Below are 22,032 nucleotides of genomic sequence, written 5' to 3'. Positions count from 1 at the left end.
TTAAAATTTGAGATCATTGTAAATTCACATGTAGCTGTAAGAAATGGTAGAAAATGCTGTGTATCATTCACTCAGTTTCCCCCAGCAGTTAACATGTTGCAAAACTGCAGTGCAAGTCGAAAACAGGAAGTCGACACGGATGCAGTTGAGATGCAGAACATTTTCATCACCTCGAGGGTCCCCACCCTTTTCATAAGCACATCCTCCTCCCTCTCCCACCCGCCTTCCCAAGCACCCATCCAGACCACCAGGAGCAACTAAAGCTAGCCTTCCATTCTGTCCCTTTGTCATTTCAAGACTGTTATATAAATAGAGTCGGGCGGTAATTAACCTGTGGGGATTGGGATTGTTCAGGCAGCATAATTCCCTGGAGATTCATCCAAGTAGGTATCAATAGTTCCTCCCATTCCAGTGGAGAGGGGCATGTCTGTTCCGCAGTCTGTTTAGCCAGTCACCCGTTGAAGGACATCTGGGTTGTTTCCTGGTTTTGGCTGTTATGAATAAAGCTGTTATAGGCACTCATGTGCAGGGCTTTGTGTGAACATAAGCTTGCATTCTCTGGGTTACGTGCCAAGGAGTGCGCTCGCTAGGTTGTATGGGCGTTACTCGACGGGGCTTTGAAGGATGCATTTGGGATGGAGAGGCAGGTCGGGTGGGGCTTTGCTGCAGGCGGGCTCCAGTGGGACGCACAGGCTCGGGAGCTCACCCCTGAGACCCTGGGTGGGTTACTTCATCTGTCTGTAAACTGTTATCAGTTACATCTGTGGTGTAACTGGTGAATATAAAGCACCTGGTACACAGTCAGTGCTCAGTAGATAGAAGCTGTTCTTGATACGGGCTCCGAGAAGACCGAGCAGGCCAGGGTAGGATCTGTGCCCCACAGATGAGCTCAGCAGGTCTTTCCCTTGTCGCTGGACTCCGGGGCACCTCCTCCTTACTTCGGGTGGAGCGGTGCACCCTTGTGTCCCTCAAAGGTCAAGTTCCTGGCCCCGTTCTCAGACTGGGCTCTGAGTCTCTGGACGGGCATTGGCATTCCCCAGTGAGCTTGGCCAGGCCCATGCCACGGATCAAAGGAATCCCAGGGAATTCCACATGGTGCCAGGCTCTGCCGGTTTGGATTTGCCTCACAGGGTCTGAGAATGTGCCCAGATTATTTCAAAAGTTGCTACGATTCAGCCTGGTTCCAGAAACGTGTGAAGCTCTTGGTGTAGTCAAGACACCCTGCTAGGTGTTGCAAAGGATTCAAGAAAGCAAACAAAATGACTGTTTCAACAGATCAACCACGTCAACTCCCAACTCCTTGGGGACCCTCCCCTGGCTGCAAGATGGAGCCTGGCATCAGCGCCTTTGGCCTGGTGTAACTCTTGTCTTTCCAGCCCCTTGTCCCACTGCTGCCCTTCTCCACGTACCCTATGTGTCCACCACCAGTGGGCTCCTGGCCCCCGCCCCCACCACATGCAGGCCAGGCTGCCAGGCTTCCGTCCTGCTTCCCTCTTCCCAGTTGCCTCCTCCCTTCCTCTTGAAGTCTTACCTATTTTCTTTTTAATCAAAAAGGTGTTAATATGCTTACATGCACTGGATGAAATACACAAACAGCACATGCGTGTGCGTGTGTGAGGCTATGCACTCACAGAGTGCCTTCTCCCCCTCCAGGACCACGTGGTTATGGGACCACGCTGTTCTCCTCTCCTTGCTGTTTTCGTTTACAGTGAATCTTGGAGAGAGTGTCAAGTCGGCACCACTAGAATCACCTCATTAAAACTGCGGTGCTGGTGACGTGGTGGTATTCGTTTACATAGCGGCCCTGTGATTTCTCTTACCGGCCGCCTGCTGGTGGCCGTCTGGCTTGTCCCCACTCCCGGGCTCTTCCAGCTGTGCTGTGTATCACTGGCCCCTGTGCAGAGGGGTCTGTTTATGACTCAGCCCTGCCCCCTCCGCTCCCCGCTTCCTCCTGTCTGCCTCTGGTATAGCTGTGGTGCCTGTGTCCCCAGTACTGTCTTTCCACGACTCCTCTGAGGACAGGGCTTGTGCAGGACCTTTTTCAGCCTTCCAGCGCCTGCTGTGTTTACTGACTGCCCTAGTTTCCAGGAATACACGGTCCTCTGGTACTCACCGATCTTGCTGCCTCTGTGTGCTCTGGCCTTCTGTAGGGGCTCTGCTGGGAGCAGAGACACGAGAGCCAAGGCCCCTGCACCACCACCTCTGTCCAGCTTTGTGCTTGGTACATAGTAGCGGCATCAGATGGGGTTGCTTGTTTCCATGGTGATAAGACTTCCACAGCATCTTTCTTACTGTTTTCACCACAGGGATCGACCGTCATATAGCCAGTCCCCTCTAGATGGGACATTAGCTTTGAAAAGTTTTAGCTGTAAAATTCTGCCTTTAAAAGTTATTGTTTTGAGAGGACAGATGGTTGGGTGTCCATTGCTGAGAAGAGGTCAGGACTCACGGGCTCCCCCATGAAACTAGTGGCTGTGGCTACTGTGGATCGAGCAGTTCTTCAAACGAGCTAGGGCTTCTCACCATGCAAACGGCTTGAGTTCGCATTTTCTCATGGTGCAGCCGTCTTCTGTGGCAAGCTCTGGTGGCAGTCTTCTATGGCGAGAGGAAATCGAGGTTCAGAAAGGAAGTAACTTGGCAAAGGGCACTCAGCACATTTTAAGAGGTGGGATTCCGGGCTCAGGTGTGCTGGGCTCAGGACTTGAGCTTATAACCAGTGAACCCTCCTGCCTTGCTAGAAGAAGGGCCTGGGGAGGGCGGGTCACCCTGGGCCTGGGGCGATGGTTGGCGGCCCCAGAGCTGAACTGAGGTTGCACCCGGAGAGGAGTCGGCCGCCATCAGGCCGGGTCTCCGACTCCGAGCTACACAAAGGGTCCCTTTGACGGGGGGTGGGTCCAGGGCACCCTCCGGGCGCTCTCCTGCACACATGCCCCGCCCCCCGTCCCCCCCCCCTCCCCGCTCCCAAGCCAAGTGTCCCGGGGGCTGGCGGGCATTCCTGGCTCGGCTTCCTGGCCAGACTCGGAGGAGTGATCTGAAATTCTTTGCTGGGCCAGATGATACTTGGGCAGAACGTGTGTGACTTCTAGATGGATGTGGCTTTGAAACAGGTCTCCTGGTGTGACCTGGGGACCCCGCCGGGCCTCCCTCCCGAACAGTCAACCCTTTGAAAATGTATTGATTTCCCCCCTCCCCTTCCCTGCTTTTGCACTGTGGATGAACCTTGTTTTCGAAGAACAGTAGAAGGTAATTTTCCCGTGCTTGCCAGCTGGCCTGTAATTGAGCAATTTCAATAACACCCACTGTAAAGTCTAATCGAAGTAAACAGGAAAATATGATTTACGATCTGGACAGCAAGTAAATACCAGGGTGCAATTAATTTTTACACAGAGCAGCAGATTCTAAAACATTTTTCTGCGCTGACCAGTTTGTTTTTAATTATAGATTAGGAGCTGCTTTTTATGTATTTATTTTATGATTTTTATTGGGTTTTTTATCTTTTTTTTTTTTTACTTTTTGACAGTGATCTCTTTTTGCTTTGATGGTGATGGTTCCATGGATCTCTGTGACTTTCTCTGAGAAATCTTCAGAGGGGTGGGATGGAGACAGGATCAGAGGAATTAATTTGTAAGGAGTGATTCTCCCAACGTGGCTGCAGGCTGCACCCTTTGGGTGTTGGCTTGGTGGGAGATGACGCTGAGTCGGGGAGATATTCTGGGCTGTGTAGAATGGTGATGAGAGAGGGTCCCGCACTGCTGAGAGCTCAGAGGGGTGTGTGCAGACCTTCCCCCGCCCCCCATCCAGGGCTGTGGCGTGTTCTGGCTCGTTCTGTGGAAGGAGACAGGTACGGAGGCGCCTGTGCTGCCCACGTGTCACTGTGGAAATGTGATGCTTCCAAGGACGGGAAGCACGTGCCCTCGTAGTTCTTCCAGTAGCTTCTGTCCAGACCTGGGTGGAAAACAGGAGTCACTGCTGGCTGCCCAAGGGCCAGCGGCATGGGCTTTGACTGGGGGCTGGGTGTGCATCTGACATCAGCCAGCCTCGGGCTGTCTGTGGGGCCAGCTCCGCCTAGGAGGTCACTGGGCTTGGGCACACTTCGGGAGTGCAGCCCTGTGACCAGCCAGACCCCGAGATCTGTCTTAAAAAGGTGCCACGGCTGAGCTGAGAGTCACTGCTGTGCCCACCAGGGTGTTGGCCTTAGGGACGCTCCAGGGCTGGCGTGGGGCCTCCCGGGAAGCTGATTCTGGCCTTTGTCTCCCTCCACCGACCCCCCCAGAAAGCATCTCAGTTCAGTGGTGAGGCGGTTCTGTTCCCCAGCAGGGTCCCCACCTGGAGGGGAGAGGCTGTGTTTCTTGGGCCCCCTGTCTAGCGTGGTCCTGAGTCTCTCTACCTTTCTTTTATCTTCCCAGAGAGCTGACCTCACTCTGCTGTTTCCTGGAGGAGCCCCACCCCGATGGGGAGCAGCCTCTGCTGACGTCATTGCCCGGGATACGCCCCAGGAGGTCGCCTCTGCCCCCTCCGTCTGCCCACCTGAAGATGGCTCGTGCCCACCCTGGGCTGGTGCCCAGAGCCTGAGGTCCTTACCATGGTGATGATCCTGAGTCAAAGCCTCGACAAGCAGGGAGCCGACCCCGTGGCCTGCAGGACCTTCAACCCTGAGCCGGTAAGGACCTGGTGGCCCCGTTTGGAGGCCCGCCGTCCCGGTGGGGCTGTGGACTGAGCAAGCAGGCTTAGCAGACTGAGTCCAGAGGGCCCGCAAGCAGAGCCCTGGGAGATGTGGCCACCGGGGCGGCAAGGTCGGGTCACCCAGAGCCCGGCTTTGATCTGGCCCAGGTGGAGTCCTCCGGCGAGTGGTGCGGGGAGGCCATCCCCCCACCCCCCGGTGAATAGTACCAAGCGGGGCTTTGCCGCCCCTGCCAGGCCAAGACCCACATCCCTCCTGGACTCCACCTGCTAAGGTAGGTGGTTTCCAGCAGGTGGGGGGTGGTACCAGGATCAGGCCAGACCTCCAAAGGGCGATCGGAGTAAGAGCTGCCATCTCAGAGATGTCAGGAGCGGGAGCTGGTGGAGAAGGAGGGTGTGGCCTGGGGGCCCGGGTGGTGGGCCCAGTGCTGGCCGCCCTGCACAAGGTTCTTCTCTGACCAAGAGGGTGGATGAGCTGGAGCGGAGAGGCAGGGAGCCCGGCCTTCTTAGACCAGGAGCAGCACGGCCTCCTGGGCCTCTTTCTAGCCCTGCTTCCTCAGAAGCGGGTGGGCTGCACCGTGCAGAGGAAGCAGGAAGCAGTCCCACTCTGGCATGAACACTCTTGCAGTGGTGGGCTTTGTAGGTGGCCCATCCCCAGGCCTCTCTGCCGCTTCTGTGGGCAGAGCTTGGGGGCACCCCTCCTGGCGCCTTCACAGCCCCCTGTGAGACTCCGCGTTAACGCCTCTCGTGGCCATCCTCCCCCGTTACGTCCCCAGCACCCACTTCGAGAGCGGGCAGGTGGGTCTCAGGTCCTTGTAGCAGCTTGTGAAAGCCACCAAGACCCGCGTCCACCCCGCAGGGCTTCACTGGGCACCGCGGGCTGGAGGAACTCCACAGGATGAGCCGGTGTCCATCCGTCACCCCTGCCCTTTCCAGTTTAATTTGAACGTGTTTCTCCATAGGCTCACTCCCATCATTCCCGCCGCTTTGCCTCTGGTCCCGCCTGCGTCCTCTCTTGCCCGGACTCTCATGGGAGCTGGCCTCTGCTTCTGGCTCCTGCAGCCTCTTCTCTAGCAGCAGCAGCTGCAGGAGATGCAGGTCAGAGCGGCCCTCCTCCACCCAGACAGAGCCTTCCACCCGCTTCCCTCCTCTCAGGCCGAGCAACACACCAGACCCCCACTTGGATGGACGGGGGCTGGAGTACCCTGGCCCCCGTGACCCCTGGGCGCTCTCCACCACTGCCCCCCCTCAGTCTGCACACGCCTCTCTGACCTACGTGCCTTGGGGCCTGTGCGCTTCTTCCGTGGCCTGGAACACCTCCCCGAGCAGGGCTCCTTCCCTTCTTCCCGCCTTTTCTTGGGCCACTGCTCCCCTGCCTTCCCACGTGGCCTATGTCCCCTTTCCCGGGGCTTTTCCCTTCCCGGGCACCACGCATCTTCACGTTTTGATGCTGTTCACTGAGTTGACTCCTGCCCCAGAATGCGAGCTTCGCCAGGCAAGGACTTGTGTCTCTTTGGCTCCTTGCCGACCACCCCAGTGCCGGGACCTGGGCACGGTCGGTGGTCAGTGCTCCGGGGACCTTGGCGGAGGGAGGGGGCGTGGGTTCATGCAGCCAGGCTCTCAACTCGGCTTCGTTGAGTCCCTTCTCCGGTACTCAGCTTCCTAGCTCGGGGGTGCAGGTATGCATTGCCCCATTTTCTGCTCTGGGTGCGTGTTTTCCTGGTGAAATGAAAGCACCGCATGTGGAGTAGCTGTAACCAAGATGAGACGGCTCTCAGGGTGCAGGCCTCCTCAAGGTCCCAGGGGACCCCCGTTCCTCCCCCCGCCCCCCCCATTCTGGTTCCAGCTGTGCTGTTGCTTCAGTCGCCGCTGAACTTGGTTCCATCTGGAGGTGGGCCAGCCTGGGCTTGGCTGTGGAGCAGGTTCCGGGGCCCATGGGCCTGTGGTCAGCTGGGCCGCTCTTCCAAGAGACAGGGCCCGAGCCCCCGCCAAGGAGGAAGCCGGCCTCCCAGCCCCGGACTGGGGAAGGAAAAAAAAAATTCTTCTCAGGAAAAGAAAAAGGAGCGGCAAGCCAAGGGGAGCAAACGGCCACTGAAGGGGGCCCGGCAGTTGCTTTTGGAGAGGGGGCCTCTCGTGTGTCAGCCCGTGGGTGCGTCACGGGCCTGCCGGTTTCTGCCCTCACGGTGGGGTGGAGGCACAGTGAAGGCGAGGGGACCAGGGCCTGGTCTGTGCAGGGCGCCCGCCGAGGTGCCCCGCTGCGGGGCGGGCGCTTGTCTGGCCTCCACCTCCCCGACCGACAGGGAAACAGGGGGCCCAGGGGCAACAGGCCAGCAGGTGCAGGCCCCGTCCACCAATGAGGCCTGCACGCCTCCCCTCTACCCGACCCCTGAGCTGCCGCTGGTCTGGACTTCCTTGGGAAGAAGCACGGGCCATAAACAACCAAAGAAAGAATCCCCCCAGATAAGACCAGCGAGTGATGACAGCCTCAGAACGTGAGATCAGCTGATTAGAATCCGCTCTGCTCAGCCTGCCAGGGCGAGAGGAAGATGGGGGGTTTTAGCTTCGACTTCCTAAACAGGTCTCATCATCCTTGGGTAAATACCATTAAGATAAGGACAGGAAAGAGGGAAAAGCTTTCCTCTTTTGTTTTCTAATCAGACTAAGAAGATATCAGAAGTTGGGGTTTCAGATTAAAAAAAAAAAAAGGAATCGTGAATCACCCCCAGGCAGCTTCAGAATTAGGGAAGCGAGAGGCCCTGCAGTGAGGTCAGAGCCTAAAAAAATAGCTGCAGGTGAACGTCGCCTGGGGGCTTGGAGACAGTGGGAGAGGAGAGGCTTGGGCGCCCCCCCCCACCCCCACAACCAGGCCCCAGCCGGCTTGCTTAGAGGGTCCCCGACATGGTTTCCCCGTTCTCCTTTTTTCTAAAAACTAAAATACTGGTAACAACGTGACCGCCCTACTCCCCAGGGAGGTGGGAAGACAGAGGAACGGACTGAGAGTCACGGTCTCGCCTATCCTCCACCCCCCGGGGCTGGGGGGCGGTGCAATGACTAGGTTCCCCTTTCCCCCACTCCGCCCGGTTGCCTTCCTTTCCCCCGTGAGTGGCCCTTCCTCCGAGTGTGCTAACATTAGCTGCTGCCGCTGGAAGGCCGCCCAGACATCTGACCTCGGGGCCGACGTTCCCCGAGCTCCTTCCCGCCCGCCCACGCTCCCTCCTCCCCGGGCAAGCCTCCCGGCCCCCTTCTCGAGTCTGGAGACCAGAGGGAACTTGGGGTGCCCTGCTCCCAGGAGGATGGGGCTGCGGAGCAGTGGGGTTGCGGGGGGACAGAGGCTAGAGGGGGGCTCCAGGCCATCTCACTTTCCTCAGCCTGGAGGTATTTCCGGCCACAAGAGACACTCGATGTTTTCGGAGCAGGTCCTTGCTTCCATGCTGGTCAGATTAGGATGGCGAGGGCCTTGCCCAGCAGGAGAGTTCAGGGGCCACGTCAGCTTCCTCGGGCACCCAGGCTCTTCCCCCGTCCTGCTCACCTGGAGTCGGCATCAGGCCCCGACGGGGCCCCAGGCAGGATCCCAGGCCGGAATCCTGAAATGCGCGGAGCCCGAGGCGGTCCCAATCTGCACCCCCACCGTCCTGGGCAGCGGCGACCACCCCCACCCCACCATGGCTGACCTGCAGCCTGGGAAGCCGGGGCGCCCACCCTGTGTCCATCAACCTCCACCCCAGGGTGCCTCTCCCGTCTCAGCTTCTCTTTTCTCCCCGGCCTGGCTCGGCCTCCTGCTTTCCGCCACCCAAGGTCTCACCCTGTTTCCTTCTGGGGGCCGGAGCGCTGCCCTTTTCCCCCCGCCCCAGGCGCGTGAGCGTGGCCCGTCCGCGTCGCCCCAAGGCGGCATCAGCAGAAGGAAGAGTGATGTCATTGCCCTAGTCGGTAGTCTGCAGAAGGAAGCCACGGAGACGTGTGGTGATGGCCAGAGAGGAGCTCGGCCGCTTGCTGAGCTGGCTTCTCATTAAGAGAAGACCTGAATTGTGTCTTATTTAAGTTAGGGCTTCTCAGTCAGACAGGTGCCCTGGAGCCTCCGTTCGGTCTCCAGCTTCTGTCTTTCCTCTGGAAGATGTAGTTCCAAGCCTCCTCTGCTGATGCAAGGAATCTCCCAGACCCCAGGCTGTGCCCTGGTCAGGGGGGGCTCAGGAACAAAGGGCTCGGAGTGGCAGGAACAGCCCCGGGAGCAGCGCTCGTCCTCCTGTGGACACAGCCAGGGCCCCGGGCGTGCACTTGTGTGCGAACCCTGGGTGTCTTGTGAAACCTCAGATGGTGAGCACTCCCCCCCCCCCCCCCGCCCTGGAGGTCTGTTGGGCCTCATCACATCATTGTCCACAGAGCAATGGGCTCATGAGCCTTCGCACAGCGGGTGCAGAGGGCTTCGAGGGGTCGGGGAGGCTTGCTGCAGAACAGCACGAAGCAGTGGGGCATAGACAACCTGGAGTCCAGGGGGGAACCTCGGTGCTGGGCCAGGGAGCGTGGCCAGTGGTCGGTGTGTGCACAGGGCCTGGGAAGCGGTGGGTGATGTGATGTCCTGGCCTGCCCGCCCAGCCTTGCGGACGGGGCTCAGAAAGCGAGTTGGGGGCCTTGATTTTTTTTTTTTCCTTTCTTTTTTTGTTTACCCTGACAGGAGGCAGAAGCCCCAGGGAGGAGGTAGTTAGCTCATGACTCTTTCAGCTCTTTTCTGACCTTAAAATTGCCAGCGTCCTGTTAGTCAGCATTTCTCTACTGCTACTTTGATGGGGTTTGTCTCCACACACAAACCAGTTTGAAACGCACATCGCTCAGAGGATGAAGGAAAAGAATGAGAGAAAAGCTGCATTTTAGGTGGGATGGGAGGGCAGGGAAACTCCATTGCCCTCTATGTATTTTGGCCAGTTTCCTTGTATCTTTTTAGTGAAGCAGGTTTCACTGACAAAGTATGCTTCCTCATGGTACTGGAAGCCTCTGCCCAAACACCGTTTTGAGCGGTTGCGTGATATCCCTTCAAGTGGCCGAGCCTACTTCTCCCATTAGCCTTCTTGAAGACCCCCATGAAATCGGCCCGGGTTCCTCGGATATAAGCAGCTGGGGCCACCTCCCACTGATACACACACTAGAAGAGAATCCACTGGCACGATCGAGAGAAACATGGGAGAAGAACTGGTGACTGAAGTCCCCGAAAAGGGCAAGGACAGGCCAGCTGGGAGAATTGTGGAGGCGGGCGGGGGGCTCCCCACCTGGAGGACTGGCCCAGCACCCCTTCGGTTCGGGGGTCAGAGCCCCAGAGCAGGCATGTCTGGTCAGCCAGGCCCACCCTCTGCGGTGCAGGGGGGTGGGGTGGGGGTGACATCCCACCAAGTCACTGCCCAGTGGGGAGGGGAGGATCCCCAGTGCAAAATTGGGGTGCTGTTAGCAGAAAGAAGGGCATGCACCCCCTGCCATGCTGTTTCACATTCAGCATGCTGGGGAATGGCGGTGGTGGTTGTCCCCAGATGGGACCCGGAGAAGGTGTCCCTTCTTGTCAGCTCTCCGTGCAAGTGGTGGCCGATCCCCCTGAACCCCGGGCACAGAGTCAGAGGCTGTGTGTGGGGGGGAGCCAGGCGGCCCAGGGTGGGGAGGATTGCCCCCGACTTTATCCAGCTGATGCTGTCCCCCTCCCCCGCCAAGTTGCAACTTGGCAGGAGGCCAGTGATTTGGGAGGGCAGTGGGTTGCATCCAGGGAGAGTCTGTTTCCGTTGGTCCTGCGTTCGCCAGGCATGTGGCAGCAAGGGCAGGCTCGGCCTGACTGCGGGCCGCAGTGGCGGGGCAGCAGAGAAGCCCCGGGGCGCCCACTCTGGGCAGGGGATGCCGTGGACCAGACCGCGGCCTCAGGGAGGCTCGATCTGAGGGGCGAGTGGAGTCTGAGCCCAGAAACAAAGCCAGCCGATGCGCCCGGGGTGGAGGGGGGCAGTTTTCAGCAAGGTCCCGTGGAGAAGAGCGCGGGTGGGCCGGGCGCCTTTTGGCCGGGGAAGGCCGCCAGGGAGGCCACGTGACAGGAACCAGCCGCAGAGCCAAAGGCCCGGGGCGGCAGCGAGCCGGACTGTCCCCGAGCGGCGTGAGTGAGGCCGGGGTGGACGCGGGCTTGGCTCACGGGCATCTGGTGGGCGGCGGGGAGGGGGACACAGCCGGATTTTATCCAGGTTGTTGTGAGCGGGGTGGCCACATGGGCTGGGCTCCCTGGGTCTGCGTGGAGGACGGATGCTGCAGGACGAGCCCAGGACTGGGTCAGGGGCTCATCTGGTTCCCTTGGTGGACGACAGTGGGTCTTGAGCCCGGCGGCATGGGGAGCCAGAAGCAGTCATATCGCTAGTGTGTGCACCCCCCAACCCGGCGAGCAGGTCCTCGCTGGGTGAGTGAATGAATGACTGAATGAATGAATTTCGAGGGACAGGGGTGCCTGTGTGCTAACCCAGTGGCGCCTCTCTGGTGCCCGCTCGCAGGCCACATTCCCAGGGGAGGGGACCCAGGTGCCCCTCTGCCTGAAACACGTCTTCTGAGCGAGAGGCCGGTGAGTGGGCAGGGCATCCCTGACGATCTGCAGTCAGGGTGCCTCCCGCCACATCTGCAAACCCAGGCCCCTGGTGGCCCCGGCGTGTGCCAGGGTGGTGACACGCGGCTCCCACCTCCTCGTGCCGCCCAGCTCTCCGTGGCCCGCCCTGCTTCGGGTTTCTGTGGGCCTCCAGCCTGCGTTAGGGCCCCATCCCTGCCCTGCATGGGGATGCGCTGGGGTGGGTGGGGCTGTGGGTCCCCGTGGGCGTTGGCACCGTGCTCTTAGGGCTCCTGCTGCGTCGGGGCCTCAGCCGGGCCAGCTTCTCTCTCCCCCGAACCTTCCCCGGGCGCAGGGCCTGCCTGGCTTCCACAGGTCACGCTGCCCGGAGGCAGGGCTCTGAACGTCTGTCACCCACTTTGTGCTCAGTGACTCTGGGGTGAGCCGGGCGGGAGGCAGAGGCAGCCCGTCTTTAACTTTTTCCAGGTATTTCCCCGGAGGGCTCTCGATGGGGTGGGCCCTGGGGAGGGAGACCTATCCTGAAAACATAAGGATTGTCTTTAATCCAAGGTGGGGGACTGGAGGAGGACAGCCAGCCTCCCTTTGCGCCGCCCCCCCCCCCCATAAGTTCCTTCAGGACCTTCTCTGTTTCCCCCAGGAAGCCCGCCCTGACCTCCAGCTCCCAGCGCCCGTGGCCTGGCCCAGCTGCCTCCAGTCCCGCTCTCTGTCTGGACTGGTTGTGTGATCTCTAGAAAAACGTGAGCTTCCCTGGGGCCAAGGCCGCGTTCTTCACCTCTGTGTTCCAGGCTGGTCAGGACGGATGGACCCTTAAGAACCTGATCAGCAAACACATTGCTGACCGAGGGCAAAGGTCCCCGACTCGGGCAAGCTGAGGACAGGGGTGGGGAGCCTCTGCCAGACACCCGCTCCCCTCTTATCTGGGGGGGCCAGGTGTTCCTTGGCGGCCGCACCCTCCCTGTCCAGGCGTGTAAAGAGCCAGGGCCTGCGTTTCCTGCCCACCCCCCAACTCCTGGGACCAACAGTCAGGCACGCGTCCCTGTTGCTTGGGGCTCCACTCAGAAGTGAGAGCCCCCTGTGACCACTGACCCCTCCGGAGCTGAGAGCTGCTTTCACCCTTGCGCGCTCCACCCCAGCACTAGCCTGCACATGACTCGTCGCCGGTACATGTTTGTTGAGCGAGTGGATGAATGAATGAGTGAAGGGAGGGATGAGTGAGACCCTGCTTCCTGCGGCCCCGACGGGCGTGGACGGTCTCCTCCTTGGAGGTCAGAACCGGCCTCTCGACCTGGGCCTCGGCTAGCGCACGAAGCCCCGGAACGTTCCAGGCCCAGGTTACCACGGCGCCGTGGAGTGAGTGCCTGGATGCAGGGTTCTTCTGGGTGCCCCCCACCCCGGCCTTTCACCCTGTGACCACAGTGAGGTGAGGTATGGGGTGAGAGGGGAGGTGTGCAGTGTTTACAGGGGACAGGGAAACCCTTGTGGAAATGTGGCGCCAGGGAGTTCAGAAGCCAGTGCTGTGTGTTGAGACCAGACCCAACCCGAGTTTCTGTTTCAGTTCTCAAGGGTGTCTGGGGTGGGAGGGGGCCCTCCTGGCTGCAAAACAGCTTCCGAGCCAGGGGCACCCTCTCGAGCTTCTTCACAGAGATGGGAGAGCCATTCTCCTTGCGTCCGGGAGGGAGGGCTGGGGGAGGGGGGTAGGCAGGTGGGCCTCTGCCCGCTGCTGGAGGCTCGTCCTGTCCCCGGGGACAGGAAGCGGTCCCCTGCCCTCCTCCCCGCCCCGGGCTGTGGGGAGGCCGCTCTCCAGCCCCTCCTGCGCCCTGACTCCGCATCACTTGCGTGGACGAGTCCCCTAGCGTCAGGAGTCACGAGGCTCCCTGTGTGTTTTTAAAGCCCGTTAACTTGATGGACTCCATACTCACCCGAGGCTCCAGACAAGAGCCCAGACCTAATTATGGGCAGATGTCTCTTTTAGTACTTTTTTGTTTTTCCCCTCCTTTCCCTGATCTGACGTTTCCCACCACCGCACCCCCATCCCCGCCACCCTCCACTCCCCGCCCCCCCAATTGTGACTTTAGCAAGGGAATCAGTGCAGAGTCATATGCAGACATGCTTCTCATGACGTGAAGAGTGATAGCTTTTCTGGTTGTTTGCAGCACACGCCAAAGAAGATGAGTCAAGGACCGACACTTTTCTCTTGTGGAATCATGGGTGAGTAACCAGGTGGCTGTGAACAGTCCTCCTCGAGCGCCTTCCCCCAGGGCCCGAGTCCTCCAGGGGGAGACGCTCGAAGCCCTTTCTGGACACAGGCACGAGGAGCGGCCGTGGGGACTGTCTTCTCCGTGCTGGAACTGCCTTGGTCTCAGTGGCGCAGGAGCAGGGCAGGGGCTGCGGGGGCTGAGTGAGAGGCCGGGCGCAGGTGCGTGGTTTATGAACGTCATTTCCAGCAGCTGACACCGTGAGTTGGTGTCTGATCATTGAAGTGACCACGTTCATTTCTTTTTTTTTTTTTTTAATTCAGAAAAATGCACCATGGTGTGAAGTACAAAAATAACAATCTCTCACAGCCCCAGGACCCAGTTACAACTACTGTCAGTATCTTGGTGTAGTGTATGTCCTTTGCAGTTTTGACACAGCCAAGCCCTTGATGAACATGTGATTATACAAAATTATTTATTGAAACTTTTGTTTTTGCTTTTTTTTTTTTGCATACTAATAATGACCCATCGTTTCCCTGCAGCATGAAAATTGCCCATCCCATACGTTGTAGTGAGCCTATAATATTGCCTTGTGAGGATGATTCAAAATGTCTTCTAAGGAGGGAGCTCGTTTCTCGGTTGTTGGGTAGGACTGTTCTGTTGCTCTCGTGATTGACGGTGACTCAGTGTCTGAATCTCCTCTGCCTTTCGGATTATTCCTTAGGGTGGTTCCCAGGAGTGGAGTAGAGAGGCCGGGGGGCAGGCACATTTCCATTCTTAAGGCTCTTGCTTTGTGTTTCTGACATGCTTTCCAGAAAGGTTGCCCCGGAGCCCTGTTCCCATGCGAGTGTTAGTTACCGTTTTCCGTAAGGGGGCCGAAAGGACGACTGTACTGACTGTATTGATTCCTCTCTGCTCCCGGGGGTCGGGCTGTTTCTCCTTGCGCCCTCTCCCCTGGACTCCTGCCCGCTTCTGGGACACGGCTCCTGATGAGTTTCTGTAAGCCGGGCTTCCGTGGCAGGTCCCCTCTTTGGGGGTTTCAGGTTTGCCTCCGCAGGACTGTGTTCAGTGTCCGTGGCCATTTGTCCTGGCCCTTCTCCCTCTGGGCACAGCGTTTTCTTCTGCAGGCTCAGTTCCCGTAGGTGGAAGGTGGGGGTGGTCCTAGGGGGTCCTCACGTGTCACAGTGAGCGTGCTGCCGTGCCGGGCACCTGAGGTGCAGGGTCTCCTTGGACTCCACCGCTGCTGCAGGCGGCAGGTAGGGGCGCTCCGCTCACATCTGGGGTGGCGCGCCACGGCCCCTTCGTGGGCAGAGCTGGACCCCGGGGGCGGGGGGACGACTGTTTGCTTCTCACTCTCAAGCCGCAGCTGTGTGGGAGAGCCCCGGGCGGCCTCCTTGGTACTTGCCTCCGGGGAAATGGAACCAGGGAGCTCACCTGGCCTCGGTTTACCCGTGTGACACACTTCTGAGGCCTGTCCCCACGGGAGGCTTGGCTGCACACCTTGGTTGTGGTTAACGGCTTTCAGCAAACCCTCCGCGCCTGATCTACGTGGCCCAGAAGCCCTCCTCCCCGCCCTCTTCCTGGGCCAGACCCACAGTTGGGCTGCAGCTGGGCCCTCTTCCTCTGTCATGTCCAGGAAGGGGAGTGAGCGGGGCTCCTGGGCATACCCACCCCTCTGCCCAGCTGCCCCGCCCCAGAGAGCTCAGAATTGGGCCGGACTGGTGACCTGGGTGGTGGAACCCTTGGTCTTTATTTCAAGACCCTAAGCGTCAGGCTTCCTCGGCCTTCACTGTGAGCGCATCGTAATACGTTGGAGCTCTCAAGGCTCCTGATGGTGCTGCTGGCCCTCACACAGTCACTGTGAACTGTTTCCCTTTTCCAAGCCTCAGTTTCCTCATCTGCGAAATGGGTGTTGGGACAGCACCTGCCTCGCTGTGAGGACTCCGAGACACTCGGAAGGAGCTTGGCGCAGTGTGAGCATTCTACGTGACAGGTGGAGAAGCAGGCTGAGCTTAGAGTGAGAATCCTGCTCCTGCGAGAGGCTCCACGCCCCCAGGGACCACCTTGGTTTCGTTGGTGGGCGTTGCGGGGGGTGCAGGTGCAAGTCACCCTTGTGGGGAAGGTGCTCGGGCCCGGGGACCAAGGCAGAGGCGAGCGGGGGCGGTCTCTTCCCAGAGTCCCAGCGGAGTCCATCTGAGCCCGCCGAACCCAGCAGTCTGCCTTCTGCTGGGGGGGCCCGGGGCTCCAGGACGACTGTGCTGCTGCCCCTCGGGGCTCTGGTGTGCACGGCGGCCCCTCAGGAAGGGCACCCTGGCCCATGGGCTCTTCCCCTCCCCGAGGTCTGTGCCCTTCTGCTCTGCCGGCCGGCGCCAGGGCCCTGCCAGGCAGTGGAGGACCGTGGGGTCCGTGCAGTTGCCCCCGCTGCCCCCTTTGTGGCTTCTCTCTCTCTGTCTCCCTTGTCTTCGTCTTCCTGCCGTCCTCAGCCCTTCCTTTGATTCGGGAGATCCTGACCCACCTGGTATCACGCACTATCAGGGCTTTTAGAAAAGTCGGCCCCAGGTCGGTTCAGCGTGCCTTGCTCTGGTCGGTGTTTATTGAGTACCTGCTCCGTGCCCGGCGCTGGGGGCGGGGATAGAGCCAGGCAGCCCCTGCCCTCGAGGGGGCTTCTGTCTAGTGGAGGAGCAAGGCCAGGGAGCATGGACTTCCCCTGGATCCGTGTGAAGGGGACCCTCAGCACTGTGGGCACTCAGCCCGACCTCCTGGGCCTCACTTTCCACATCCTGCACCTCGTGGTGTCCGTGGGATTTAAGGAGACAGCAGCACCCGGGAGGTGCCGGCTCGCACCCCACCTCCGTCCCTTGCCCGCACTTGCTGAGGTGGGTGTCGGGCGTCCGCGAGACTGACAGCAGCCGCGAGACTGTCTCGCAGTGCCTGGTTTTCTGTAGCAAAGAAGAGGACCCCGGGATGTGGGAGAGCGGCCCTCAGCAACCTCACAGCGTTATAATCACCAAAACCCCCTGCTTGTCTCCCGAGACAGGGGACTCCGGTTCTGGCCCTGATTAGTAGAATTCTCCCATGAGAGCTGGGGACAGCGTGGCCCTGGGACTCAGGGCATTTCCCTCTCAAGCCCCCATGCAGGGGTCCTCGCGGGACACCGGGATGAGCTGGGGGGTTTCGTGAGTGTTCTTAAGAAAACCCAGGCAAGTGTGTTCGGGTGGGAAGGGCCCCGTTGGCTTCCTTTGGAGAAGCCGCCCTGGCTGGGAGCTCAGCCTCCCCTGCACCCAGGGAGATAAAATGCGTTACTAATATCCTCAGCACTCGCAACAGTGTTTTGGCTTTTAAATACTTCCCACTCAGTTATGGTGGGCTGGATTGCAGGGCCCTCCCCATGCTGGTCATCCCCTCCCTCCAAGTTTGGGAACTTGATACAAAGAAGTAGTTTTGTCCTTTTCCAGCGTGGGGGTGGGGAGACACAGGCAGCGTGACTGTGGACGGGAGAAGCGGGGTGGAGGGGAGCCAGGCCACGGCCGGCCGGCCCTGCCAGGGCTGACCGCCCGGCCAGCCTGGGTGCCACAGGGCTCCTTCTGTAGCAGAGGCGATGCCGTGCCTCTGGGTTTCTCTTCTCACCTCCCAGACCGTCCTCCGCACGCCTCCTGGGCCGAACCGGAACTGCCTCTGCAAACAGCTTCTCTGGGGAGAGCCGTGTCTGCCCGGGGAACTGTGTTCCTGACACAGGAAACCTTGGTCAGGTGGCAGCTTCAGGGGTGTGGCCCGCCCACCGGTCAGCTGGACCGACTGGCAAGCCAGCCCCGTTCCTGGCCGTGATTGCTCATGGGTGCACGCGGGGGCCTGGCTGCGCCCGAGAGGACCTCCCCGAGCCAGGGTGGGGTGGGGGCAGCCGCCAGGGAATCCTCGGCCCGTGGCTCCCTCCCTGTGGCTCCTCCACCGTTGACCCGGGAGGTGCTTCTTCACGCTGACCCAGGGTCACGTGTGGACGGGTCGAATCTCTTTCCGTGAAACAGGATAAGTTGGCAAGAGGGGCTTCCATTCACCACCCTGGGCTTGGCTCCTTGCGCCCCCTTGAACGAGTTCTGTGTTGCAAGGACAGAGTGGACTCTGCCCACTCCTGTCTCCTCAGCCCTCAGGTGAGCAGGAGACTGGGAAATCAAATAACATGAGCAAGCCCGTGCAACACTGGTTACTTCCGAAAGGCCACTAGGAGAAGGTGTATAAATACAAGTCCGTGGACGGGGAACAGAACAATTCAGATGCTAAAAAAAAAATTTGGGTGGAAACCCATAATTACTTTAGGAGTTATGATAATAAATTATTTATTAATGTAAATTATCTCACAGGCAAAGAACATAGAGGAAACTTGAGCAGAAGGATCATACATTATGTATAAAAAGGAATTGTAAAAATATTGTAGCAGCCCTCCTTGCGCCACTGTGGTTCGGGTTTGTCAGCATTTTACTTATAAGCCCTTACTCTCCATGTGTAATTACTCGGCTATTAACGTCTGCTCTGTACACAGAAGGCTTGCTCCCGGGGGCACCCCCTGTGTTAGTTTCTACAGGGTACCCCAGTCAGCTGTGCTGAGCCAGGCAGGAGGAAGAGCCTGCACTTTGAGATCGGGTAGCTTTTGGTCTTTTCACCCTCCCACCGTTTGTCGCTGAAAGTGGACTGTGATTGCAGCAAGCGGGGAAAAAGCCAGCATTCGGAGGTTGAGCATTTCAGGTCTCCAAGAGCGAACGAACACACAACTGAAACAAAATGAGCCGCAGGGATAACGAAGCCAGAATTTCTGGTCTCTGCCGCTTTTTCAGTCTCTCTGAGATAGCCACGCCACACATCATCCTTGGACCCAGGGCCTCCTATAGGAACTGATTATTAGCCAAAATAAGCTAGTACAAAAATCCATAAAGAATGCCTATGCTTGATCTTTAGAAGCTCAGCTTTTAATGACTGCTTTTATTTATCGTCGTCATTGGTGTGGTTTGCCCGCCTCTAAAGCCGTGTAAGGTTTGTCCGTGCAGAGCGCCTTCAGTTTTCCTTTCACCACTTACTGGTTTCAGACAACGTTTCTGGAATAAGGTACAGACGGGATGGGACGCAGGTACAAAATGTAGTTGGCACATGATGGCCATTGATGGTTGAAAACGGAGCCTCCCAGGCCACCTTCTCACCCAGGCTGGCCTGACATGGTGGGAGGGGCAGGGGAGCGCCAGAGGTGCTGGAGGAGGGGGAACGGCAGCCGCCAGGCCGGCCGTGGGCACACACGCCCCCCGCCCCCCACCGTGTGGTGCCTCGCCAGGCTGCTTCCACGTGGAGAGATGGTCGTTAGGAGGTAGCCTGGCCCCGCCGCAGGAGCACGGCCTGGGGACTGCAGGCCGCTGTTGGCGAGCGGCGTGTCCCTAGGTGAGATGTGAGGCCATCCTGTCCTGGAGTTGGTCTCCCCAGCTGTCACGTGGGGGAGCTCTCTGCTGCCCTGCGGGATGAGAACTGTGCTTGGGGTACGCACTGAGGCTTTCGCTCCACTTCAGCAAGGATCCCACTGCGGGGGTGGGGTGGTGGTGTTTAGCTAATTAACAGTTCATGCAGCTATATTGACGGTTTCCTGAAAAGCTCCCGCAGTGGCCGGTTTCCTGGTCTGTGTCTCGGTGGCCAGCTTTGCTGCGCACGTGGGTTTGGAGTTGAGTCCCTGGCCACTGCCCATGTCCTTGCCCTGTGCAAACGCGCAGCCAGGGTGGCAAGCTGAAGGCGATGGATAGAACGGACCGCTCTGTCGCTTCAGAGTTTTCGTGGCCCTCGTCTTTTTCTGTTTGTTTCATCTTTGGCCCACGTCGTGAAGCACATGTGGGATCTCGGTTCCCCGAGCAGGAATGGAGCTCTGTGGCCCCTGCAGGGGAAGCACAAGAGTCCCACCCACTGGGCCGCCCAGGGGATGTCCCTACACGTGAATACCAGCTTTTCCCTACAGATTTCTGGAGGTTGGGGTGCAGCAGGAGGTCCCTTCAGGGCGGGAAGGGCCATCACAGGGCCCCAGCCCGTGCTTCCTCCTACAGATGGGAGACCAGTCCATGCTCCCAGCGCCCAGTCTGGAGGGGTTTACACCTCTTCACTGCCTGGGGGTCCCCACTGGGCTTCTTTCTGTAAGAGAAAGACCCCCCACAAGCAGTGGCTGCTGCCACGGGCCACCCTCACCTGGCTGGTGACGGCAGGAGCCCAGGAACCCCCTGCACCCACTGGCCTGTCAGACGTCTCCCTGGTGCCCTTCCAGCCAGCCTGCCCTGGGTGGGGCCAGGGGAGCGTTGTCTCCAGCCGTCCTGGCCCCTCGTCCTCGGGCCCTCAGCTGATTTGCTTGGCATCCTGGGTCGTCCCTGAACCTAAGATGCATGGACATTGTCTGATTTATTGCAGGTGAGGGGGGCCATCCCCAGAGGCTGAGGCTTGGGCAGGCAAAGCCCAGGAGCCTTTTCTTCCTGGGCCAGCTCTGTGTTGAGTCTCCATCCTGGTGATTCGGGGAAAGAGGTGCTCCTGTGGGCCAGGGACTCCTGAGTTCATTTAAAAGCACACGATACCGTGTGTGTGTTTCCACCTGTGCTCTTTTCATAAGACCGATGTAATAAAGCAGGCTCCAGAAAGACAGCTCGGTTCTCTTGAGTTTCCCACTGAAAGGGCTGGTGAGCTTCTCCCCCGCCCCAGATCAGGCAGACAGTCCTTGCAGCCCGGAGGCCAAGTTAACACAGCCCCAGCCCCCAGGGCAAGGGGAAGGGAGGCTGGTGTCAGCACAAGCAGACAGGTGTGAAATCCGAGAATGAGTCAGCCTGGCCGATCCCACTGAGGCCTGCTCGCTCGGCCCCAGGCCGCTGCAAGAACCTTCCGTATCTTGGGGCCTGTGCTTCAGGTGTCTAACCTCGTCTAGAAACCACATTCTGTTGTGGTTATGTCACCATAGAGCGGCCTCCAAACACGCCATGAAGATATCCCAGGCTGTCTTGTGAACATAATATGAAGGCTTGTAGCCCACTAAGAATCTGGGCCCCCTGGGAGTTTCCCTCCCAAGTTTAAGGGCAGAAATGGAAACAAGAACATTTGAGGTCACATGCTATTTGTGTTCCTCTGGGTGTTTTCTTTCTCTGAGCTCGGAGAGCCGCGCACGCAGTAGCCTCTGTGCTCTGCAGTCAAGGGCTCTCCAGACCAAAGCCTGGGAGTGTGTGTGTGCGTTGCGGGGTGGGGGGGACCTGAGCTCCTCTCCCCCAGGTGCGGCCGTCAGCTTCTTCTGTGCTTCCCAGAAACTTCAGGCTCAGTCGTGGAGTCTCAGCTTAGGAAGGTCCCTTGGAGGTCAGCTGGTCAAGTCTGTCTGTGAGGGAGCTAGATGGCTTGTGTGATTTGTGTGTGTGTGTGGTTGGCCCCCACCCTCCGTAGAAAAAGCCCCGGGCGTGTGTATCCTGCACACACACCCACACACTCACTCCCGTGTATAAACCTCAAACTTGTGAAGATTGGCCCAGCAGGGAGATGGAGAAAGCTGAGCTGCCCCTGAGGGTTGCAAGTTATGGGGCCACCGAGAACTTAAGCGGCCGGGGCCACTGTCCTCGGCCTACACCGTGTCCGCTGGGGGCTTGGTACTCGGACCGTCCCTGAGAAGCCGCCGGCCATGGCGCGTCTCGGCGGGGTGGGGTGCCTCCCACTAGTCCCGTCACGGGAACTGTCGGCCTCTCAGGCCTTTCCCATTGGCTCTGCATCCAGAACACCCTGTGCAACTTGGGGTCCCCACCCCTGTCCTGTGAAAAGGGGACCTCAAGGTACTCTTAAGGGCAAAGTCATCCTTCTCCATAACTCTGCCTTCTCTTGTTGCCACAAACAAAGCCAGCGTTCAGTGATGTTCTGAACGCAGGCTTGTAGAGACTGGCATGGTCCACCCTGCAGAAGCTTCCTGGTGTGGCTGCATGGTCTGACTGGGCCTCCAGGGAGGTGTTTGAAAGACACCCAGGCCCCTCTGCAGCCTGCAGTCTCAAAGAGTGGTTCTCAACTCCTTCATGTGAAAATAACCCGAGGAGTTTATTAAAAGGCAGGTTCCTGCCCCGAGAGGTTCTGGGTATCACGGCGGGGACTGGGCCTGGGAATCTGCATTCTAACATCCCCAGCAGATACCCCTCTGGTGCTCCTGAAACCCTTACACCCAGGTCCCCGTTCCAGACACACCCCACGCGGGAGGGCTGGGGCTCCACTTCCCGAGCCGCCTGCAGTGTGGTCGTGGTCACGCTGCTGTCTCTTGAGCCTGTCCTGTCCTCGCGGGCCCTGTGTGAGCTGACGGTTCCGTTCTCAGGGGAGCTCTGTGCAGAGGTTACAATCAGTCCCCTCATTCTATAGATGAAGAAACCGAGACTCGGAGAGGTGAAGTCACCTGCAGAGCTGAGGTTCGAACCCAGGTCCACAGCCTTCCCACCACACCAAGTCCTCCGGCTCAGCGGACTCCCCGTGGCCACGGCCATCATCGCTGTTGAAAGAGTTACAGTTGTTTGTGCAGAGACGGTGTTGAATGGAGGGGCGGGGGCGTCCGGTGTCCTCTCCTTGGAGCCTTCC

The 22,032-nt window shown here is 59.1% G+C and overlaps 1 protein-coding gene across 1 annotated transcript in view; it reads left to right on the top strand.

The window, feature by feature from the left end:
- Positions 1-22,032, top strand: part of FAM53B (family with sequence similarity 53 member B) — a 111,968-nt gene that overhangs the window by 28,492 nt on the left and 61,444 nt on the right. Inside the window, exons 2-3 of the mRNA XM_065923504.1 lie at positions 4,407-4,660; positions 13,402-13,456. Coding sequence (XP_065779576.1) covers positions 4,583-4,660; positions 13,402-13,456 — 133 coding nt within the window. The 5' untranslated portion in view covers positions 4,407-4,582. The remainder of the gene's footprint in view (positions 1-4,406; positions 4,661-13,401; positions 13,457-22,032) is intronic.

This window comes from Muntiacus reevesi, chromosome 2 (assembly GCF_963930625.1).
Source record: "Muntiacus reevesi chromosome 2, mMunRee1.1, whole genome shotgun sequence".
Classification (NCBI taxonomy): domain Eukaryota; kingdom Metazoa; phylum Chordata; class Mammalia; order Artiodactyla; family Cervidae; genus Muntiacus; species Muntiacus reevesi.
This window is presented reverse-complemented; position numbering and strand designations above follow the sequence as displayed.